At 43.5% G+C, this 23,804-nt stretch overlaps 1 protein-coding gene across 1 annotated transcript in view; it reads right to left on the bottom strand.

Annotated features, from left to right (window-relative positions):
• The window catches only part of ARMC2 (armadillo repeat containing 2), a 119,551-nt gene that overhangs the window by 48,270 nt on the left and 47,477 nt on the right, over positions 1-23,804 (bottom strand). Inside the window, 3 exon segments of the mRNA XM_043542755.1 lie at positions 5,592-5,812; positions 8,361-8,463; positions 13,921-14,096. Of these exon segments, the coding sequence (XP_043398690.1) occupies positions 5,592-5,812; positions 8,361-8,463; positions 13,921-14,096 (500 nt within the window).

The following is a 23,804-nucleotide window of genomic DNA, read 5'->3' as shown; positions in this document are numbered from 1 at the left end:
AATCCGTCTGGGCAAAAATTAAATTGGGGAAGAAAACTATTAAAGCCTCCCCTGGGATAGTGCTTAGGGTGTGCTATAGACCGCCGGGATCTAATTTGGATATGGATAGAGCCCTTTTTAATGTTTTTAATAAAGTAAATACTAATGGAAACTGTGTGATCATGGGAGACTTTAACTTCCCAGATATAGACTGGAGGACGAGTGCTAGTAATAATAATAGGGCTCAGATTTTCCTAGATGCGATAGCTGATGGATTCCTTCAGCAAGTAGTTGCTGAACCAACTAGAGGGGATGCCATTTTAGATTTGGTTTTGGTGAGTAGTGAGGACCTCATAGAAGAAATGGTTGTAGGGGATAATCTTGGCTCAAGTGATCATGAGCTAATTCAGTTCAAACTGAAAGGAAGGATTAATAAAAATAAATCTGCAGCTAGGGTTTTTGATTTCAAAAGGGCTGACTTTCAAAAATTAAGGAAATTAGTTAGGGAAGTGGATTGGACTGAAGAATTTATGGATCTAAAGGTAGAGGAGGCATGGGATTATTTTAAATCAAAGCTGCAGAAGCTATCGGAAGCCTGCATCCCAAGTAAGGGGAAAAAAATCATAGGCAGGAGTTGTAGACCAAGCTGGATGAGCAAGCATCTCAGAGAGGTGATTAAGAAAAAGCAGAAAGCATATAGGGAGTGGAAGAAGGGAGGGATCAGCAAGGAAAGCTACCTTATTGAGGTCAGAACATGTACGGACAAAGTGAGACAGGCTAAAAGTCAAGTAGAGTTGGACCTTGCAAAGGGAATTAAAACCAACAGTAAAAGGTTCTATAGTCATATAAATAAGAAGAAAACAAAGAAAGAAGAAGTGGGACCGCTAAACACTGAGGATGGAGCGGAGGTCAAGGATAATCTAGGCATGGCCCAATATCTAAACAAATACTTTGCCCCAGTCTTTAATAAGACTAAAGAGGATCTTAGGGATAATGGTAGCATGACAAATGGGAATGAGGATATGGAGGTAGACATCACCATATTTGAAGTAGAAGCGAAACTCAAACAGCTTAATGGGACTTAATGGGCCCAGATAATCTTCATCCAAGAATATTAAAGGAATTGGCACAAGAAATTGCAAGCCCATTAGCAAGAATTTTTAATGAATCTGTAAACTCAGGGGTTGTACCATATGATTGGAGAATTGCTAACATAGTTCCTATTTTTAAGAAAGGGAAAAAAAGTGATCTGGGTAATTATAGACCTGTTAGTTTGACATCTGTAGTAAGCGAGGTCTTGGAAAAAATTTTGAAGGAGAAGGTAGTTAAGGACATTGAAGTCAGTCAATGGTAAATGGGACAAAATACAACATGGTTTTACAAAAGGTAGATCGTGCCAAACCAACCTGATCTCCTTCTTTGAGAAAGTAACAGATTTTTTAGACAAAGGAAATGCAGTGGATCTAATTTACCTAGATTTTAGTAAGGCATTTGATACCGTACCACATGGGGAATTAGTTAAATTGGATAAGATGGGGATCAATAGGAAAATTGAAAGGTGGATAAGGAATTGGTTAAAGGGGAGACTACAACGGGTCCTACTGAAAGGTGAACTGTCAGGCTGGAGGGAGGTTACCAGTGGAGTTCCTCAAGGATCAGTTTTGGGACCAATCTTATTTAATCTTTTTATTACTGACCTTGGCACAAAAAGTGGGAGTGTGCTAATAAAGTTTGCGGATGATACAAAGCTGGGAGGTATTATTGCCAATTTAGAGAAGGACAGGGATACCCTACAGGAGGATCTGGATGACCTTGCAAACTGGAGTAATAGTAATAGGGTGAAATTTAATAGTGAGAAGTGTAAGGTCATGCATTTAGGGATTAATAACAAGAATTTTAGTTATAAGCTAGGGACACATCAATTAGAAGTAACGGAGGAGGAAAAGGACCTTGGAGTATTGGTTGATCATAGGATGACTATGAGCCGCCAATGTGATATGGCTGTGAAAAAAGCTAATGCGGTCTTGGGATGCATCAGGAGAGGTATTTCCAGTAGGGATAAGGAGGTTTTAGTACCGTTATACAAGGCACTGGTGAGACCTCACCTGGAATACTGTGTGCAGTTCTGGTCTCCCATGTTTAAGAAGGATGAATTCAAACTGGAACAGGTACAGAGAAGGGCTACTAGGATGATCCGAGAAATGGAAAACTTGTCTTATGAAAGGAGACTCAGGGAGCTTGGCTTGTTTAGCCTAACTAAAAGAAGGCTGAGGGGAGATATGATTGATCTCTATAAATATATCAGAGGGATAAATACCAGAGAGGGAGAGGAATTATTTAAGCTCAGTACCAATGTGGACACAAGAACAAATGGATATAAACTGGCCACTAGGAAATTTAGACTAGAAATTAGACGAAGGTTTTTAACCATCAGAGGAGTGAAGTTTTGGAATAGCCTTCCAAGGGAAGCAGTGGGGGCAAAAGATCTATCTGGCTTTAAGATTAAACTCGATAAGTTTATGGAGGAGATGGTATGATGGGATAACATGGTTTTGGTAATTAAATATTCATAAATAGGCCCAATGGCCTGTGATGGGCTATTAGATGGGGTGAGATCCGAGTTACCCAGGAAAGAATTTTCTGTAGGATCTGGCTGATGAGTCTTGCCCATATGCTCAGGGTTTAGCTGATCGCCATATCTGGAGTCGGGAAGGAATTTTCCTCCAGGGCAGATTGGAAGAGGCCCTGGAGGTTTTTCGCCTTCCTCTGTAGCATGGGGCACGGGTCACTTGCTGGAGGATTCTCTGCTCCTTGAAGTCTTTAAACTACGATTTGAGGACTTCAATAGCACACATATAGGTGTGAGGTTTTTTTTGTAGGAGTGGTGGGTGAAATTCTGTGGCCTGCGTTGTGCAGGAGGTCAGACTAGATGATCATAATGGTCCCTTCTGACCTAAATATCTATGAATCTAATTTGCAAATAAATTAAAAAATATTATGTAAAAAGTTAAAACTAAAGCCTACTTTTTGTTTACACATAAGACTGGCTGCTTCTGTTGTTAATAAAGGCACTTGACAAAGATAATATATATGTGCGGTAGATTCATTGTGAACCAGTGGCGCTGGAACATTTTTAATAGTGGGGGTAAGTGAAAGCCATCCCCCTCCTATTCTCCACGCCCCACTCCCCAGAGCTGGGGCTGGGAGCAGAACCATGTCTCCAGAAGCAGGGGGATACAGACAAGGGTAAGGGGTGGAGGCTGGGGCCACAGCTGGGCAGGCAGGAGCTGGGAGCACAGAGTTAGGTGTTTAACTGCAGTGATTCTTACTCACATCCACAGTATTAACTGCTTACTGTATTTGGGGCGGGAAAACTAGGACCTATTGGTAGGACCTTTGGAGTATTTTCACCTTCCAAAAGAAGATTAACCAGAGATCATAAGATCAATTTCCTGCCATTACAAGATGAAGACTATGGTCATTTGTACTTGTTAGTTTCTCTAAAAACCCTGTAAGATAGGAGCCCTTAAATTTCACCAGTAAGTAATATATCTGAATTGACAATATATAGACTATAACATATAATGGGTCCAGAAGTCAGCAGAAGAGCCCCCAGGTTTGGGGCGGCAGCCCAGCAGAGCCCCAGGCGTGGGTTGGCAAGTGGGCGTAATGCGATGGCAGGAGCCAGGACCCCAGGAACGCGGGGCAGCAGCGGAGTTTAATCCTTAACTGAAACCGATAAGCATCAAGCTTATTGGTTAACCAGTTAAACTTTTACATCCTAGATCTAACCCTTGGTGTAGATGCAGCTAAGTCAACAGAAGAAGGTTTTCATTGACCTAGCTACCATGGCTTAGGGAGTTGGAGTTCCTACAGCAACGGACAAAACCTTTCGTCACTAAAGTTTGCCTCTACAATATGGCTCACAGTGGAACAGATATACCGTTGTAGCTATACCACTATAGAGCCCGTAGCACAGACCTGGGCTGTCCACACAGGGGTTTCATGCAGTTTAACTAATTCACTTTAAATTCACACCTTTAGATTAATTTTCCTGAGTGTCCCTGTGTAGACAAGCCATTAGTCTAAACCAGCGGTTCTCAAACTGAGGTCCACAGACACCCAGTACTCCAGGGGGTCTGCAAGTCATGTCTGGGGCCACTGGCCCCGCTCATCAACTCCTCCCACTCCCTCCCAGTGCCTCCTGCACATCGCAGAACAGCTGTTCAGCAGCATGCAGGAGACGCTGGGAGGGAGGGGGAGGAATGGGGATGGAATGTGCTCAGGGGAGGGGGTGGAAAGAGGCGGGTAAGAGGAGGGGCAGGGGTGGAGCAGAGGCAGGAAGAGGTGGGGCAGGGGTGGGGTTTTGGGGGAAGGGGTGAAGTGGGGGCAGGGCCTGGGGCTGAGCAGGGGTTGAGCACCCCCGCGGAAAATTAGAAGCCAGCTTGGGGTTGCTAAAGTTTGAGAACCACTGGTCTAAACTATTTAATTCAGGGTTAAATTTAGTAGCTACACTGATTTTTTTAAATTAAAATTGCCAAGCTGTTCGCTGTTCAGATACAAACTATGTGTATTAGTCCATAAATCTATACTATCTATCCATGTGTGTGGTCCCACTGAAATATATAGCTTTTATTGTTACATATTACTGATCATACCATACATATTTTTGACTATGTCATCAGTCTTGTCATACACTTGCAGCAAGTGTGAAAGCAACTGTTTGTTAAATATGTAGAAAATAGTCTACAACTTAATATAATAAATTGTTCATAAGAGTATCATTTCACTTAACAATAGGGACACTGACAACGTATGTTTCCAGAGCTAATACAGTTTACCTTTTTCTGAACAAAATGTTATTTCCTAGAAAGAAATACAAGCAGCCAAAACATGGACAACTCCTCATCAACAATGTATGCACGGTGAAAGGGAGGGAAGTAATTATGCAAAAAACAGATCAAGCTATGAACACATATTTTATCTGCTGTATCTACTAGACTGAGGTTGGAGTACTCTTATCCCTCTACAGCAAAGAACCTGTTTTGATGGTCATCGATAGCCATTGGAACATGACAGATTCCTGCCTTCCCAACACACCATTTGTCAGTTGATTGATTGGATATTATAAGTATCTTTTGTCTCCTTAAAACACATTGCTTCTTTAGAGTATACAAACATTAACCTGCCAAGCAAAGTTGTGGTATTATATTCTCCTCCTCCCTTTCTTCTTCTTTTTTTTTTTTAAATGCACTGTTTTGTGATAATAGCTTCTTCAACTCTCCTGGTCCATTATGGGGCTGATTTGTATTACCTGTCTATTCTGGTTGTAAGCAACATGGGGCAGGGATCATTGTCTTCCTCTAGTTTTGGTATTACATCCAGCACACTAAGAGCACTCAAGATGCAATTATAAAAACATTTTTTAAAAAATACTCCACGAACCTGAATTCTGGCCATGAACAACTTCATGACAATGCCATTTTTCAATAAAGTCTACAGATACTTAGGGCCAACTTTCTCTTATGTAGACAGGCACAACTTAGCTGCTTTAATTTAATTTGGTCATTGGAGTTTGTATTTATATCTTTAAAATAAAAATAGATGCTGACCTGTACTAATAGGTGGCCCAAGTTGGAGAAACGTGTGTCATTTTCTTTAATATTATTAATCTGCTTCATGAACTGAACCAGTATTTCAACAGCTCCTTTGTTAACCAGTTCATTAAGGAGTACTGCATTTCCAGAAATGAATTTTATTGCTCCCAAGCAATACAGAAAAGCCTCACTGTTTGTTTGTAGATCTTCAAATCTCAGGATCTCCAACAAAGAATCTAAAAAAGAATATTAGTGTTTAGAAAGACTGACATTTATATTTGAACTACTTTAGTTTTAAAAAGATTAACTGCAAAAGAAAACTGGGGTTTACAGTGTTTATCATACTTTTCTCATCAATGGATTGGACAAACGAAGTATTTGGATAGAAACCAGGGGTAATTATTGAAGTATAAGACATGTATACAAGCTTTGTAGGCACCGTGGTCATCATTAAAATCCTTCTCAAGGTCTGAAAAACAATTATTGGTTTTATGTGCCTCAATTCTTGAATGCTCAACTTGAGACACCTTTAAAAAGGCCTGATTTTCAGAGAGCACATGCTCAGAACTTTCTGAAAATCAGGCCTCTTTAAGATGGCCACCCAAAAACTGAGGCACCGAAAAATCAATGACGTTTTACTGCAGTGCTTCCTGTACACCAGCATTATCAGTAATGTCAGCATAGGCCTAAGCTTAAATGTGCTAGCTAACTGCTGGTCCAGACAATAGGAGGAGTAAATGTGCCCAAAATATCATCTTCATCTGGCATTATTTCCTCCATATCGCCCAATCAAAACTAAGTAATCAGAATTTTGAAGATATTTCTTACTTGATTATTAAACAAATGTGAGGTCAGTTTTTGAACCTTTAATCTCTAGATAACCGGATCAGTTAAAAAGAAACTAACTAATTTCTGTTTCCAGTCATTTTCAGCATTTTCGTGGACTGAAAAAAAGTCAGCTGTTTGTTTTAATAATTCCTGTTGATGTTCTGTATCCCAGTAAAACATTTATAAATAAACAAATAAATCACTGAAACAATAGGGAAAAAAACTTTCCAAAGCATTCTTATGTCAGCCATTCCTCCATCCTCAAATCAATCCCAAATTATACACCCTTTCCAGCAAAAAAAACCAAAACACAAAAAAACAACCACCCCACAAAACCCACATTTTTTAACTAAGTAATGAAGAAAGCCATAGGAAGATGGGACCAAAAGCTAAACAATGATGCTTACACAGATATGCTTTATCTGTCTATTCTTACTGAATTAAGTTTTAAGTATTTTAGGAGTTCATTGTATTAAAAATGCAAATGCTTATGTACTACTGAAGGACTGTATGTATTTCCATGAGGAAGGGGGATCACAGCCCTCCAGGAACTAAGAAGAGTGAAAGGTGGGGAAGAGAAGAGGGGGAATGAAAATTCACTCACAGTATAACACTTCCAAAGAGCTACCATCACCACATACACTGATTCAGACTGGATTTTCCAGGGAACAACAGACAAGGAAAGGATTTTTGGTTCAATAGCCTCACTGACTCAGGGCCTTCTTTCTAATCCTGCAATCTGGCAGAACCTCTGGTCTGGCAGGGCCCAATCCTAAGGAAAGCACTGGAAGCTCTTTGGCCCACTGATGCCCCTTCAGACTTGGGTTCTTGGGAGGCTGTGATGAACTTGTACCATAGGAAAAAAACACCTTGTGCAGGCTTTTAAGGACTATCACCAAACAGAGCCCTTTTTGGAGTGAGGGGGTGATCTCTGGTATGCTTATTGTTTTAATATGTTTTCTCTGTAATGCTTGTAATTAAAGTCCTTGCTTAGAAAGAACTGGGTGATAACTTATAAAACTGTTGGCAAGGAGAGAAGTGAAGCAGGCCTGCTTCGGCAGACAGTCTTTGCTGGGGACACCATAGTACAGTCAGGGAACTGTTCAGCCTGGAAATAACACAGTCAGAAAGGGAGGAGACACGGCTGGGGAGCCTGGAAACCAAGCCCCGATCTAAACTGGGGGTGGGAAGAGGGAGGGGGGAAATCAGTCTAAGTTACGCAACTTCAGCTATGTGAATAATGTAGCTGAAGTCAACGTACTTGGATCGATTTACTGTGGTGTCTTCACCGTGGTGAGTCGACTGCTGCCGCTCCCTCGTCAACTCTGCCTGCGTCTCTCGCGGTGCTGGAGTACAGGAGTCGACAGGAGAGCGCTCAGGGGTCGATCGCGTCTCGAGTAGACGTGATAAATCGATCCCTGCTGGATCGATTGCTCCCCGCCGATCCAGGGGGTAGTGAAGACATACACCTACAGTGCATGTCCTTGCTGGACGACGGGGGGGAATATAGGTGCAACTGCCCTGTACTGAGACACCTCGTGTCTAAACTCTACTGAGTTCCTTGTGGAGTTTTCCTTCCCTGGACCCATCTCCCATAGGTCTTACAACTGGAAGGGATGATCTGGCCAATCCTGCAAACACGCATGCTTAACTTGAAGGAGGTGAACAGTCCCATTTACTTCAATGGGAATACTCATTCGTTAAGTTAAGCATGTGTCTGAAGTGTTTGCAGGGCCTCAGTTAAGAAGATATGTAAAAGTTTTACTGAAAACAACAAATTTAAAACAGGATTGCACATCACTCCCATGCTTTTCCATAATGCTCACATTTTTAGAGTGGGGAATACAGTTACAGCAAATCTCAGCTGTCATAAATTTTCCAAAACATTTGAAGGACAAGCATTTTTACTACTGTATTTCAACATTTATTTTAGTATATATAAAAATGAATACATACCCAATAGACCATCATTTTGAATGAGCGAATCATTTTTCTCATTTCTACTAATTTTAAATACAAGCTTGCAGACATTGAGCAGATTCTTTCCACTTACTTTGAGCTGCAGAGAGACAGAAAGAAGAGAAACAAAAATCACATGTATATTTTGGGGTAAAAGAAAACATTATAATATTTTAGAAGTTAAGTACACCAGAGTAATCTAGTCAGTATGTGGACTTTCTAAAGTTCCTATAGAAGGCATTGACAACTAATCAGACGGGCCTGATCTGGGACCAGAGTGAATGGGGTTTTAGCACTGACTTCCATAGGACAGAATGAGGTTCAGCGTTCAAAGGTTCAGCGTTCAAAGGTTCTAACACCTCAATATTTAAAACAATTTAAGAAAATTTAAACTAGACTACTCTTTAAAAAAAATACAACACATGCTACTTGGGGGATCAGTTTTTAAAAGATTTTTATCTGACGAATTTGCAGGGTTTTTTGTTTTAATTATTCCTATAGCACAGAAAAATAATCCCCATCTCTCTTTGTTTGAGCAGGATCCACCGTTTATGCAAAATACAGTGGCTACAAAAGAATATGAGATCTGTATATTAAACTCTATGCTAGAAAATAAAATATGATATGAAACAATGTATTTCACCATGAAAGATGCCCTCAAACTTCAGGGACTATCTTAACCAGTTAAGTTCAAGAGGAGAGAGACTTGACAGGAGAAGATGATCAAAGGAAAGAATGTAGGAAACTGTAAAAGGGGAACTGAAAGTTGTAAAGATACAATGGCAACCTTTCCATGATTTTTTATGTTCTAATGGAATTGCATTCCCTCTTCTTTTCAAAAACTGAAAAAGATTTCATGGTAAAGTGTCTTTGTGGCCCTAGGCATCCCTGTATTCACACCCTACACACAACTGCAATGATGTTTGTACAAATGCCTTGCAATGTATCCTTTGAAAACAAATACAATGGTCAATATCATTGCAAAATATAAATGTAATAATGCTTATGTGAAATTATGGATACTCATTAATTTCATGCTTTAAAGTCTGTGACTAAAAGATATTAAACCAGGCATATCATGGGGAGTTGATAAACAGGTTTTCTCCAGACAAAGGAAAGAGGTGGACACCTCAAACCAGGTGTGGCCCATATTCAATGTGCTATTCATTTGTATCAGAGACTGTAGCAGGAAGAAATAATTTGCACAGTAGCAAACCACCAGCAAGGGAGGAACTAGCATGGAGTCTTATCTTCCAGATTTCGAGGCTCCTTTACACAGCATGAACTAATGAAATTTATCTGGACGTACCTGTCAGAAAAATACATTTCAAAGGGTCACTGAACTATAAGGAGAGGGGCTGGAGCGAACCCCTAAATTATTCTTCACTTTAAGGAGACAAAGTAACCGAGCAATTTGATCTCTGTGATGAGTCCAGGCCAGACCAACCAGTTAAAAGATGGACAGAAGACTTTGGGTGAGAGAAACCATCTTGAATAAAGACTGTATTTTGCTAGATTAAATTTTAGACTTTTTAATGCGTGTTTTCACTTTTATTTATGTGTAACATAGAACAGCCATACTGGGTCAGACCAATGGTCCATCTAGCCCAGGATTCTGGTCTTCTGACAGCGGCCAATGCCAGGTGCTTCAGAGGGAATAAACGGAACAGATAATCATCACGTGATCCATCCCGTTGTCTATTCCCAATTTCTTTCAAACAGAGGCTAGGGACACCACAGAGCATGGTTTTGCATCCTTGCTCATCGTGACAGTAACCATCTCTATCTTAATTTCTCTTACTTGGTATCACTTAATTTATGCTTTTTTGTTAATAAACTTGTTTTGCTTTCATTATAAATCATCAGCACTGGGTAATTTCAGTAAAGTGTTTGCTTCTAGTAAACTGACAGGTTGAAATGTTATACTTCTCTGTACTGACAGTGAACTTAATACTTTTTTTGTGAAGGTCCCGAATAGATCCTCCAAAGGAAATCCCACTTGCAGACCCCTTGTACAGGAAAACACTCTAAGAGGCTGTTTCACATATTATTCCACCGAACAACTGAAGAATAACTGCCCTAAACTGAAAGAAGCTAAGCCCACACCCTGTCCAGCCCAGGTTAATACAGCTGTTCTTAACACAGGATCCCAAGAGGTACCTGCAAGTCTCCTGATTAATTTTGAGGGGTCTGACCCATTGGAGATGGACATAGAATTTGTTGAAGCAGCCAAGGTAAATGGCAAAGAATGCACTTGGTGGGTAGACACTGGTGCAGAGATTTCTTTGGTCACAAAAACCACAGTTGAACAGGCAGACATGCTCCCCGCAGAGTATGCAGAACTCCTAGCATTGGGGCAATACAAATTCATTGCACCTTTAGCTAAAGTACCCATGGAGTAGAAAGATCTGGAGAGAACTCAGAGTTGGTGTGTTGGATAATACTCCAACAGCATTGGGGAAATGACATTTTGTCTATGTCTAAAGCGATTAATATAGTAACTCGCAGCAAAAAGGAATATTGTTCTGTGATCTCAGGAGAGGATTATGCAGAAAAAGCAGCAGCAGAGCAGGGAGGGGATGGCCCCAGCCCTAGCCCCAGCTCAGTAAGAGAAAGCAATGTGCAAAGCAGAGGAAAGCAGCAAGCATAGAGAGCTGGGAGGCGGGGGGAGTTATCCACTGTAACTGTAGAGGCTGTTCAGGTTGTCAGCCACCAGGGTTTTTGGGCAACCAGAAAGCAGACCCCATACTAGAAAGCATCTGTGGATAGATACTCGAGGGGAACCCAGTGAGGGGAAATGGGGAAAGATTTTTTTTTGAAGAGGAAGAGTAATTGTACAGGGAAGTCCCATGGGGAAAGATAAAAGTCCTGGGAAACCTTACAAGCAACTGGTTGTACCTGCCCAGCATCATGGGGAGTTATAGTTGCTAGTGTATGAATGTCCTTTTGCTGGTCACTTGGGGGGCAAAAGAAGGTTAAATAAGAATTTAGGGATACAGAATGATGTGGGAGACTATAGCGGATCTTGTGAATTATGTTGAAAGAAACCTACAAGACCCCCAAAAGTCCCTCTACAACCACTTGCTAGTGATTCAAGAGGCACTTTATAGGGTAGCAATGTACACTGTGGGCGCTATGCCATTCCCTACCCAAAGGGGAAAAAAATATGTCTTGATGGTAGTGGATTTTGCACTAGCTACCCTGAAGCAGTTGTTCTAACTAAGAGGCTGATTCTGTGGCAAAAGCCCTTTTCACTATTTTTAACACAGTGGGTTCCCCTAAGGAGATTTTATCAGATCATGGGTCAAATTTCACATCCCAGCTATCCAGTGAATTATTATGGAAGTTATGTGGAGTTAAACAGTTAAGGACTGCCCTATATCACCCAGAAACAAATGGTTTGGTGGAGAGGTTTTGTGGGACACTGAAATCAATAAAAAGAAAAGGAGTACTTGTGGCACCTTAGAGACTAGCAAATTTATTTGAGCATAAGCTTTCGTGAGCTACAGCTCACTTCATCGGATGCATTCAGTGGAAAACACGGGGGAGATTTATATACACAGAGAACATGAAACAATGGGTGTTACCGTAACAGCTCACCTTGAGTGATCACTCTCATTACAGTGTGTATGGTAACACCCATTGTTCCATGTTCTCTATGTATATAAATCTCCCCCCTGTGTTTTCCACTGAATGCATCCGATGAAGTGAGCTGTAGCTCACGAAAGCTTATGCTCAAATAAATTTGCTAGTCTCTAAGGTGCCACAAGTACTCCCTTTCTTTTTACTGATGTTGACAAAACTAAACCAAAACAACAGTTTTAGCTATCAACATTTTATGTAAACAATTCTATTGCTATAAACACAAGTCATTAAAGAAACTAAATTTAGCAGATAAATAAAGAAAACATGGCATGTTACAATTGAAGTTCCCAGTTACAACACTGAATTAAAGGATGCGATGCGAATTTACTAAACTCTCCTTAATTTTAGTAACACATTATGCAAACTATTTTTGTTATGTAAGGTTCTGAATTATATTAATTATAAGGTGTGACCAACTAATCAATTTTTTTTTAGTGGGAAAGTTATGATGTAAGGTAATTTAACTTTATTTTTATGTATTTACTAAAAATAAATTGGTACTAAGTTGCCCCTTCTGTCTGGTTGTTTATTGCAAAAGCAAAGGTAATGATGCTTTTACTTCATTTTGACATTTTCTGAAAAGCTTCCCACCCACCACCTCAACACAATTCTGCTCAAGCTTCCCTGCCCTTGCAGAGATTACACAACAGGAATGTAATAGTCCTATAAGCAGTGACATGCTGTTTCTCGCTTGGATCATCAGAGGGACTCATGACATTACCACTGACAAGGAAGTAGAGAATTTCAAAGTCACTTCAGAAACTACATGGGAGCACAAGTATCATTGTCTTACCATAACAATGACCGTGTTCTCCAGTTTGAGTTGTGCTAATAATTCAACATTTATTTAGTATTCTATTATGTTTAGACTAAAATCTCAGTTTTGGTGTAAAGTTGTAGAAATCACTAATTTTCATTAAGTTTGGAGTCCTAGGTAAACAAAAACAAAATGAAAAAAAGACTGGAAAGGCAGAGTGATTAGAGCACAGGACATTGAGCTGAAGGACAGTCTTGTGCTTAAGACACTAACCTGGGATTCCAAGGATCAATGCCTAGTTCTGTCAGATTCCCTGTGTGACCCTGGACAAGTCACAATCTCTGCCTCTCCATTCCCTATCAGTATAATGGGGATGATAATATTTCCATTCTCCTTCTCTTGTTTGTCTCATTTGTTTAGATTGTAAGCTCTCCAGGGCAGAGACCATCTCTTATTAAGTACATATACTGGGCTTAGCACAATGGGGTCCCCATTTCAGTTGAGGCCTCTAGATGCTATGGTAATTCAATTAAATAATAAATAATAAAATAAAATAATAATGAACCAGAATAGATGGCTATCATTCCTAGCTCGGTCGCTGACTTTCTGATTTGGCCTGGAAGTTACTTAACCTCACTTTCCCCGTATAAGGATAATTATACTTACCCAGCTTTAAAAAAGGTGCTTTGATATCCTCAGATAAAGTTGCTTTATAAAGTACAAGGTATTATAAAACTGAACTTAATTTCTACTGTTTAGTCTTCCGATTCTTAGCAGATCAAAACACTACAGATCTCTATCCTGCAATCACAGGGTGCAAGTCCAGCTCACGTATACATATCTAAGCTAACTCAGGCACTGGAGCAGTGACATTCAGGCAGCATGGGCTGCACAATCTCACATGAAACCCTGGATAATTACTCTGCTGGCTAGCTCATATTGAAGCCCATGCTGCTGTTACTTTACTGCTGTGATGCCCAAGCTAGCTAGATTCAAGCTAGCTCAGATATGTCTACACAAGCTTCAATCACACAAAAGTAGATACATCCATAAAGTATAGAACACTAAATTAGATAAAAGTTTCCAATCGTACATACAGTATATGTGAATCATTGCACTCTTTCATATCACTAAATAGTTTAAGAAAAGACTTACAGCCAGAATCATTCTTGCCAGTTTCAGGCCAAGTGGGTCTGAACCAATGTCAACTAGTTTATATAATATCTTCAGAAGCGCACTTCTTCTTTTAAATCTCTTTCCAAACATATTTCCTTCTTCCAAGGCTTGATGGAGACTGGTGCAGGCAAGGTAGAGGTTTTCTATATTTTCTTCTATTTGTGGGGATGGAGAGGAAAATAAAGTTAATTATCAAGGCCATCCATTCTATCAACAGATACAGACAGATCACTAAAAAGAGAAATGTTTGCAAAATACCACACAAAATAAGGTACCCAATCAATTTTGTAGTGTTCTGATACTTTAATACAAGGGTTTACAAGCATTTTTCATACATCAAATCATTTTTATGTTACTCTTTTAAAAACAATAGCTCTTTTTAAGCCAAGTGATTCATAGAGGCAACAGCAACAAGACAAATCAAGACATTTGAGAATAAATCTCAAATGAAACGTTTTTTAACTTGTTAACAACTAGATTGACGAAATATCAACTAGGAACACTTAACCTGTGGTGAAGCTGGAAAAATTCATTAAGGATTTCCTTCAAATGCTACAGGCAAAAAGGAACTGTCAGCTGAAGAAAGCTATTCTGTCTATAAATCCAACCCACAGACAATCATATGCTTGCTGTTGTATAGGTTTCAAAAATAGATTTATATATGAGTTTTCAGAGCTCTTATACACACCATAGAGGTTCAAGATGAATGCAAATGGATGTTTAAACAGGCATCCCATCTGCTACTCTGAGTGCCTGACATTATTTAGAAACACAACAAAAACAAAACCCACATGAAACTACCAGAAAATCTCCATCCTCACTATAACCCAATCACTCACATATAATCTACATTAGGAGAAAATAACTCACGTCTATCTTCTAAACATTAATTTTCTGTTTAAATATTGGATTTTTTCCCCTTAAGGTTATATCCATTTAGTATTTAAAGTATATCATAAGCTTACTTGAAATACAGTACTGCCATTATTCACATGTATTTTCACAGGTTGCATTCCTCAGTAGAGGCAGAGTAATACGCAAGTGGTTAAAGCAGTTAGCTCAAACAAATAAAAATCAGTATCAAATTAGAAGGAAAAACTCATCTTAACTTCTGAGGCTTACCATATTGCCCTATGAAAATGGGCTGGCTGGGTAGATGTTTTACAATATTTTTTAAAAGGATAAAAGGTACTTTTTTTTCCTATTTCAACTGCTAAAGAAAAGACAATTACCTTTTCTGTAACTCGTGTTCTTCGAGATGCGTTGCTCATGGCCATTCCACAATAGGTGTGCGCGCTCGCCACGTGCACCAGTGCCGGAAGTTTTTCCCCTAGCAGTACCCGTGGGGGGAGCACCCCCCGTTACCCCTGGAGCAGCGCCTGCCTGGCACAGTATAAGGGGGGCTGGGCTCCCCCCACCCTCAGTTCCTTCTTGCCAGTCAACTTCGACAGAGGGGAAGGAGGGCGGAATGGGGAATAGACAGGAGCAACACATCTTGAAGAACAGCAGTTACAGAAAAGGTAACTATCTTTTCTTCTTCGAGCGATTGCTCATGTGTATTCCACAATAGATGATTCCAAACTATATCTGTTGGAGGTGGGTAGGAGTTCACAAACTCTCGGGATGGAGTACGGCCCTGCCGAACCCAGCGTCCTCCCTGGTCTGGGAGACGATCGCGTAATGCGAGGTGAATGTGTGAACTGAAGACCATGTGGCAGCCCTACAAATGTCTTGAATGGGGACATGGGCCAAAAAGGCAGCCGACGAGGCCTGCACCCTAGTCGAGTGTGCCCTCACAACTAGTGGGGGAGGGAGTCCTGCCACATTATAACAGGTACGGATACACGAGATGATCCAGTTAGAGAGCAGCTGACAGGAGATCGGCCGACCTTTCACGCACTCAGCTGAGGCAATGAACAGGTGCAAGGACTTCCTGAACGGCTTCGTCCGCTCCAGGTAGAAAGCCAGAGCTTGTCTCACATCCAGCATGTGGAGTCAGTGCTCCTCGTTGGACACATGGGGCTTGGGGCAGAGGACAGGAAGAAAAATGTCCTGACCCATGTGATAGGCAGAGACCACTTTTGGGAGAAACAAAGGGTGTGGTCAGAGCTAGACCTTATCTTTATGAAACACCGTGTACGGGGGCTTGGAGGTCAGGGCCCTGAGTTCCAAGACCCACCTAGCCGACGTGATTGCAACCAGGAAGGCCACCTTCCACGAGAGGTATGACCAGGAGCACGTAGCTAGCGGCTCAAATGGTGGCTCCGTGAGTCGGGCCAACACCAGGTTTAGGTCCCACTGTGGGACTGGGGGCCTAACATACGGGAAGAGACGATCCAACCCCTTAAGGAATCAGCCAACCATAGCATAGGAGAATACCGTATGGCTCTGCACTAGCAGATAGAAAGCCGATATGGCCGCCAGGTGCACCTTGACTGACGAGAGCACCAGGCCCTGGGCTCTAAGGTGAAGGAGGTAAGTCTAGAATAAACTGGATCAGGGCAGCCACCAGAGAAACTCCCCACTCGTCTGCCCATCTGGAAAACTGAGACCACTTTCCCAAGTAGGATCGGCGTGTGGAGGACACGCTGAACCCCTTCCGAGCAAGTCCTTTCCTCCCTACCTAACCACTGAGCAGCCACGCCGTGGAGTGCCACTAGGCTGGGGTGGAGGCGGCGGCCCTGGGCCTGGGAGAGCAGGTCTGAGCGGGACGGCAACTGTCACGGCAGCGCAACCACCAGGCCCGTGAGGGTCCCGTACCAATGCTGCCTGGGCCATGCCAGGGCAATCAGAAGGATCCGGGCCTTGTCCGTCTTTAACTTTTCCAGGACCCTGCCAATCAGCGGGAACAGGGGAAAGGCATAGAGAAACTGGCTTGACCAGGATAGGAGGAAGGCATCGGATATAGCGCCCCGTCCCAGCCCGCCCCGGAGCAGAACCAGGGACAGCAACAGTTCTGCCGAGTGGCGAACAGGTCCACTTGAGGAGTCCCCCCCCCTTGGAAAAATTTGTGCACCACCTCTGGGTGGAGAGACCACTCGTGCTAAGAGGAGAAGTCCCTGCTCAAGGGATCCACCTGCGTGTTCCAGGCGCCTGGCAGATGTTGTGGGCTCTACAAAAGTCCCACAGCCTGAGGGCTTCGCGGCAGAGGATCTGGCCCTGCCTCGCCTGTTGATGTAGGACCTCAAGGCTGTGCTGTCTGTGAGGACCCTGACCACCCAGCCCTCCAGGTCATGCATGCCAGCCATACTGCCCTGAGCTCCTTGACATTTATGTGGAGGGTCAAATCCTGAGCCGAACACAGATCTTGGGTTTGAACGTTCCCCACATGAGCCCCCCATCCCAGGTCCAACGCGTCGGACACCATTTCCAGCGACAGGGCCCCACCCCTGAATGGGACCCCTTGGAGCATATTTCTCGCAGAGGACCACCACCTTAGGGAGGCGATCACTGGCTCAGGCACTGTGAGGACTTTGTCCGTCCTGTCCCTGGCCTGGGAGAACTCTGAGGCCAACCAGAGGGGCCTCATCCTGAGTCTGGCGTGATGGACCACACACATGCACACCAACATGTGACCCAAGAGCTGGAGGCATGCTCTGGCTGTTGCACCGGAAACCTGGTGACAGGTTGAGACTCTGAAGGGGCTCATCGACACTGTCCGGTGGGAGGGAGGCTTTGGCCGACAAGGCATCCAGGACCGCCTCGATAAACTCTATGCGTTGTACCAGGCCCAACGTGGACTTGGTGTTGTTTACCAACAGGCCCAAAGTAGTGCATGTGGACAGGAGTGCCACGTGATCCGGCACCTGCGACCGGGAGCTGCCCTTGACCAACCAGTTGTCCAGATAAGGGAAGATCTGGACACCCCCGGCATCTGAGGTAGGCCGCCACCACCAACATACATTTCGTGAATACCCTGGGGGCAGTGGACAGGCCAAATGGGAGGACCGTAAATTGTTAGTGTTCCTGCCCCACTATGAAACAGAGGGAGTGTCTGTGCCCCTCGAATATATGAATGTGGAAGTAAGCATCCTGCAGATAGAGTGCAGCGTACCAGTCCCCAGGATCCAGGGAGGGAATGATGAAAGCTAGGGAGACCACGCAGAACTTGAGCTTCACCATGTACTTGTTCACGCCTCGCAGGTCCAAGATGGGCCTGAGCGACCCCTTTGGCCTTTGGGATAAGGAAATAGCGGGACTAGTACCCCCTTGCCTTTGAACTCAAGGGGGTTTGGGCAGGGAGGAAGTAAACTGAAGGTTGTAGCCCTGGAAGATGGTGTTGAGGACCCATCGGTCCGAGGTCAGCCACGACCACTCCAGGAGAAAAGCACACAACCGATTGGAGAAGGGAAGCTTTACTGAGGGTAGATCCCTGATGAGAACTGGCAGGGCGCCCCCAGGCATCCCGTCAAAACTGCCTTTTCCCTGTCTGCTTACCCTTGGAGGACCCAGGCTGGGGGGCAGGCCAAGACTGCCTCTGTGGGTACCTCTTATAGTCCCGCTACTTCTTATAAGCAGTCTCCTATTTTGAGTGGGTGGCCTAAGCAGGAGTCTGCTGCGGCTCGAACTTAGGTTTAGCTGGAGCTGGAACATAAAGACCCAGAGTCTGGAGAGTCGTGCGGGAGTCTTTCAGGCCATGCAGCTTTGTATCCATTTGTTCCGCAAACGGAGCTTTGCCATCAAACGGGAGGTCCAGCAGGGAGGTCTGTGCCTCGCTGGACAGCCCAGAGAGCAGCAGCCACAACACCCATCTCATGGACACAGCGGAGGCCATGGACTGCGCAGCCATGTCCACCACATCCAAAGCTGCCTGCAGGGTTGCCCTGGCAGCCCCCTCCACCAGCGCTTTGAACAGGGAGCAGTGCCGACTAGTCGATGGAGCCGATGGGTCGCCACACACCAACACCGCAGTGCTAGGTGCTGACTCGGAGCAGCGGTCAGCGCAGACTCCATCAGGATAGTCCAGAGCCTAATGTCCCTTTCTCTCTTGGTCTGAAGCTTAAACGACTTGCAAATCTTGCAGTCATTGCGGAGATACGTTCCCCCCCCCAACAGCGCAGACAGTCCATATGCGGATCACTCACTGGCATAAATGGCCTACAAGTGTCGCACAACTTAAAACCCGGGGCATGGGGCATGCCCGGGCCCAGGTGTTCTAGCTAAACTAAACTAACTAACTACAGGTACCAACACTGAACGAACAAGCAGTTCTGGGGATGAGCTATAGCAAAGCTGGAGTAGAGCAGTTCCGACGCACCTTCACTGGTGGCAAGAAGGAACTGGGGGGGGGGGGGAGTGCGCAGCACCCCTTATACTGCGCCATGAAGACGCCACTCCAGTGGTCACCAGGGGCGCTCCCCTATGGGTACTGCTAGGGGAAAAACTTCCAGCACCAGTGCACGTGGCGAGCATGCACACCTACTGTGGAATACACATGAGCAATCGCTCGAAGAACTTTTAAAAATACAGTCAAACCATACAAACTAGGACCTTAAATTCTGTATTTTATTAGAGTGAATTTAGCATTTATGAGAGGTTCTAGATTGACAGCAATAGAGAATAAAATGCTTTATTTATCCACAAAACAGGTACAGCTCCGGCAGCGTCAATGAAGGCTTCCCATCCTGCCTCATCAATAAGCTTCAACCTTGAACTGGAAGGATTATTCCTCTAAATGATGTGATAGACAAAAACTCTCTCATTTCACGACTGCATCTTTGGCATCTCTCTTGGGACAATTACGACCAATTGTGGTAGTGGTATCTATGCTGTGGATAGCTGTCCACTGAGAACTGGATTGAAGCTACCAATTCATTTCACACAGGTGGAGAACTAGAGTACTTTTTCCACTGCAAAGATTTACAGCTAGTATACTAACTTGTCCATATCAGAAAAAGCAAGGTCATGATATACGTGATGCGAAAATGTCAAATCTAAATAAGCTTTCTAATCTATATACAGTCTTATACCTCCTGATGAAATATATTACTTATTACCTGCTCCTTGTAGGAGTGGTGGAGAGGGGGGCTCGTGAGCGCATCTGTGCACACACACACACACACACACACAGATGTGAATTCCAAGGCAAAAACATTTTAAAAACAGATAAAATTGAGAGTACATATCAGCAATTTGTTAAATGTATAAACAGATTACATGAATTATCCCCAAAACAAATATCACAAACCCAGAACTTTCAAAGGCTTCTTTTGAAAGAAGTCCAACCATGTTAAGGTATGGAAATGCATAGATGATGTACCCAAACAACCTTAAATCCACCTTCTAGTAATGTCATGAAGTACCCATACGATGATGATTAGGGTATAATAGTATTTGTAGTCCCCGATTCAGTGTAATTGATTTTTAAAGGCACATTAGATTTTCTCCCCCTCATGATGTCACCACAGCCTGGAGTCATTACTGAATTAGTAACCTCACCTCTAGAGTTAAGGGTGCATTAAATGTGCATTTCCATACCTTAATATGTTTGGATTTCTTTTAAGATTATATCACCAATATGTACTTCAATCCTTCTCCAGTTATTCATTGTTTTTAATCCAGGAATTTCCTTTATAAAATGTTAAAATTTCACACATGAACACTAAACAAGAAACCCAGAATAATGTTACAATGTGATATTTCTAATGATCTTTTAAAATTACATATAATATGTAATTAACTTTTTGGGCTAGATTCAGCAGTACATTCTGGCTGATTTAACCAAATCAGAAGCAGCATAAAATGACCAGAGGGTACTAGTCAGTTTCCCCCAGGTACTACTCCCCACATTCCACTATGCACACCTCTCCCATAATTTCTCTCTTCTTCCCACCCCCATACTTCTTCCCTACTCACACTCCTCCTCATTTCCTCTCTCCTCCTGCCCCACACAATCACCTACACTGTGCATGCACGCACAAATTTCTCCCAATTACCCTCTCCATTGAATAGATCTAGAAGCCTAGAGCCGGCACACCCCTCTGGAAGCAGCTCCTAGATGGGGGATTCGGGGGGGGGTCTCTGTATTCTGCTGCCCACAGGCACCGCCCCCACAGCTCCCATTGGCCGCAGTTCCCGGACAGCAGGAACTATGGAGTTGGCTCTTGGACAGTGCGCGGAGACCCCACACCTCCCGCGGGGCCGTAGGGCCGTTACAGCCACTTCTGGGAGCAGCACAGAGTGAGGGCAGGCAGGAAGCCTGCCTTAGCTCCGCTGTGCTGCCGGCGGTGGTGGCCGGGAGCCCCCGGGGTCTTTTAGATCACCAGGGCTCCTGGGCAATTGCCCTCTTTGCCCCCCGCACTGGTGAGTCTGCTGTGCACTCTCTAGAAGGATCAGTCAAAATTGCAATCACTGCATTCAATGAAGCGCAATGACTATTCTAATTCTATTCCCCAGATGACACAAGAGAAAGCAAGATCACGATTCTAACCCCATCTCTACACCAGTCAATGGAGAAGGAGTTGCATGCGACTGAGAGAAGAAATTAAAACTCATGAACAGCTGCACTCCATCTGCATATTGGGGAACTGAGGGAAACAAAATACCTTGTGTTGCTTCCTCTGGACCGGTCCAGTTGTGCATCACCCCTGACACTGAAATTTGCAAAATGGCTAAATTTGCTCTTAGTGAATAGAGAAGTACTTTTTTGTCTCATAACAATCATCTGAAGGGAGTATGACAATTGTAAGAGCTTGGATAACAATCAAGGCCAGAATTTTTTCAAGCTCAGATTGTCAGTTTTGTACAAGTATTTTGAAAGAGGGGGAAAAGTCTCTTCTTATTAATATGCTAATATGCAGAACCAACCATATGACTTAAGTAAATTTATATGCGATTAGCTGAAAGAATTCGAAGTACAGTAGAATCTCAAAGTTATGAACACCTCAGGAATGGAGGTTGTTCGTAACTCTGAACAAATCGTGACAGCTGTTCTTTCAAAAGTTTACAAATGAACACTGACTTAATACAGCTTTGAAACTTTACTATGCAGAAGAAAGATGCTGCTTTCCCTTTATTATTTAGTCGTTTATGTTTAACACCGTACTGCACTGTATTTGCTTTTTTTTTTTTTTCCTTTTCTCTGCTGTTGCCTGAATGGATACTTCCGGTTCCGAATGAGGTGTGTGGTTGACTGGTCAGTTCGTAACTCTGGTGTTCATAACTCTGAGGTTCTACTCTATATGGTTGTATACAACAAACACTAAACAAATATTGCATTACTAATAGATCCACTCATTTAAATTATGGATTCCTGAACTGGCTTAGAAATAAATACTGTAACTGTGCAGGGAAGGCCCAAATAAAGGAAGTATAGCATGCAGCTAAAAGAGGGGATGACTATTCTAACTTTAGTCAACAAGAACATTAAAGAAACAGCAAAATTGTTACCCTGAGCGTTTCATAGTACTGTATTCATCTATCAGTTGGTGAGAAAGAACTGAAGACAGATTTTTAAAAAGGAGAAAAAAACAGACTATTAAAAAATTAAAAATATGTTCTTGTTCTAATATATGCAAGTGTAAGATCCACTCCAACTCTGTGCTCTGGAGAAGCTTTCTCCTTTTTCAACACCATCCCACTCTCCAAACCCTCTAACTAGCTGGCTTCCATTGCGCTATCTTAATTTAAACTAAGAGATGGAATACGTGGCAGTTTCAAGTTTCTGCCCAGTGTTCTTTCTTAAATCAGCTGATAAAAGTGACATACAGGCCAAGGGCACCGGAACAGGTGGGGCCAGGAGTAATGCCCCCCCCCCGCCGCTGCACTTTTTACCAGCCGTAAGAGCGAGCAACGGAGAAGGGGTGGAGAGGAGCAAACAGAGGGCGGGATCTTGGGGGGGAAGAGGTGACAGGGGAGCAGGGCCTCAGGGGAAAGGATAGTGCGAGGGTGGAGGCTTAGGGAGAAGGAGCGGTGGGGGGCAGAGCCTCGGGGAGAAGGGGTGGTGCGGTGTCGGAGTCTCGGGGGAAGGGACAGCGGAGGGGGAGGTGGAGCCACAGTTCAGGAACACACAGCCCACCACCACACACACACACACACACACACTTTTAGGGACCTTCTGCCACTCCTGGTACAGGCAGAGTGTATCCTTTACTCCTAAATCAGAGGTTCTCAAACTGTGGTCCGCAGACCACCAGTGGTCCGTGAGCTCCATTCAGGTGGTCCTCGGATAGTCCCCTCTAAGGTGCGCACCTTGGCTGCCACACAAGAGAGAATGAAGGGCCACCCATCTAATTAGTGGAGGTGCAGGCGTGGCTCCACTAATTAGGTGCCTGGACCCTGAAGATGCACATGTAAGGTGAGGTGGTGGCCTTGTGGGAGAATAGGGGATAGGTGGGAGGGCGCAGTGGGGTGAGAAGAGGGGGTGGGGGGGAATTTGGGATGTGCAGGCCGGAGAAAGAGGCAGGGTAAGAAGCCGGTACCAGCCCGTACGCCGCCGACGTTAAAGCTTTAACATCGCAGCCCCTTCCCAGCCTCAGCTTTGTGGCTGCTGTGGCAGAGGAGAGACCCCTCTCCACCCTCCTTCCCAGACCCAGTTCGGGGCTGCCGTGGCGGTGGGGAGAGGGCACATCCATCACATTAGAAAGGTAAGACTACAGATATTAAAATAGGAGTTGTGTGCTTTTATCTGTAGAACAAAAAAAGTTTATTTTTTTTTATATATATAGTGCTTTTATCCAAAACGCTTTACAATAGTTAGCTAACGGTACAAACAATATTTGGAAAGATCATTAAGTGGTCCTCTGAGACCCTCAGCAATTTTCAAGTGGTCCACAAAGATTGAGAACCACTGTCCTAAATGATTAAGCATTTTGGGCCACTTTCCTCCATTGCCTTGCACACATGTATTTATTTACACATGTGCA

This window comes from Chelonia mydas, chromosome 3 (genome assembly GCF_015237465.2).
Source record: "Chelonia mydas isolate rCheMyd1 chromosome 3, rCheMyd1.pri.v2, whole genome shotgun sequence".
NCBI classification, from domain to species: domain Eukaryota; kingdom Metazoa; phylum Chordata; order Testudines; family Cheloniidae; genus Chelonia; species Chelonia mydas.
The sequence above is the reverse complement of the archived record's forward strand: the minus strand, read 5'-3'. Positions and strand labels throughout refer to the sequence as shown.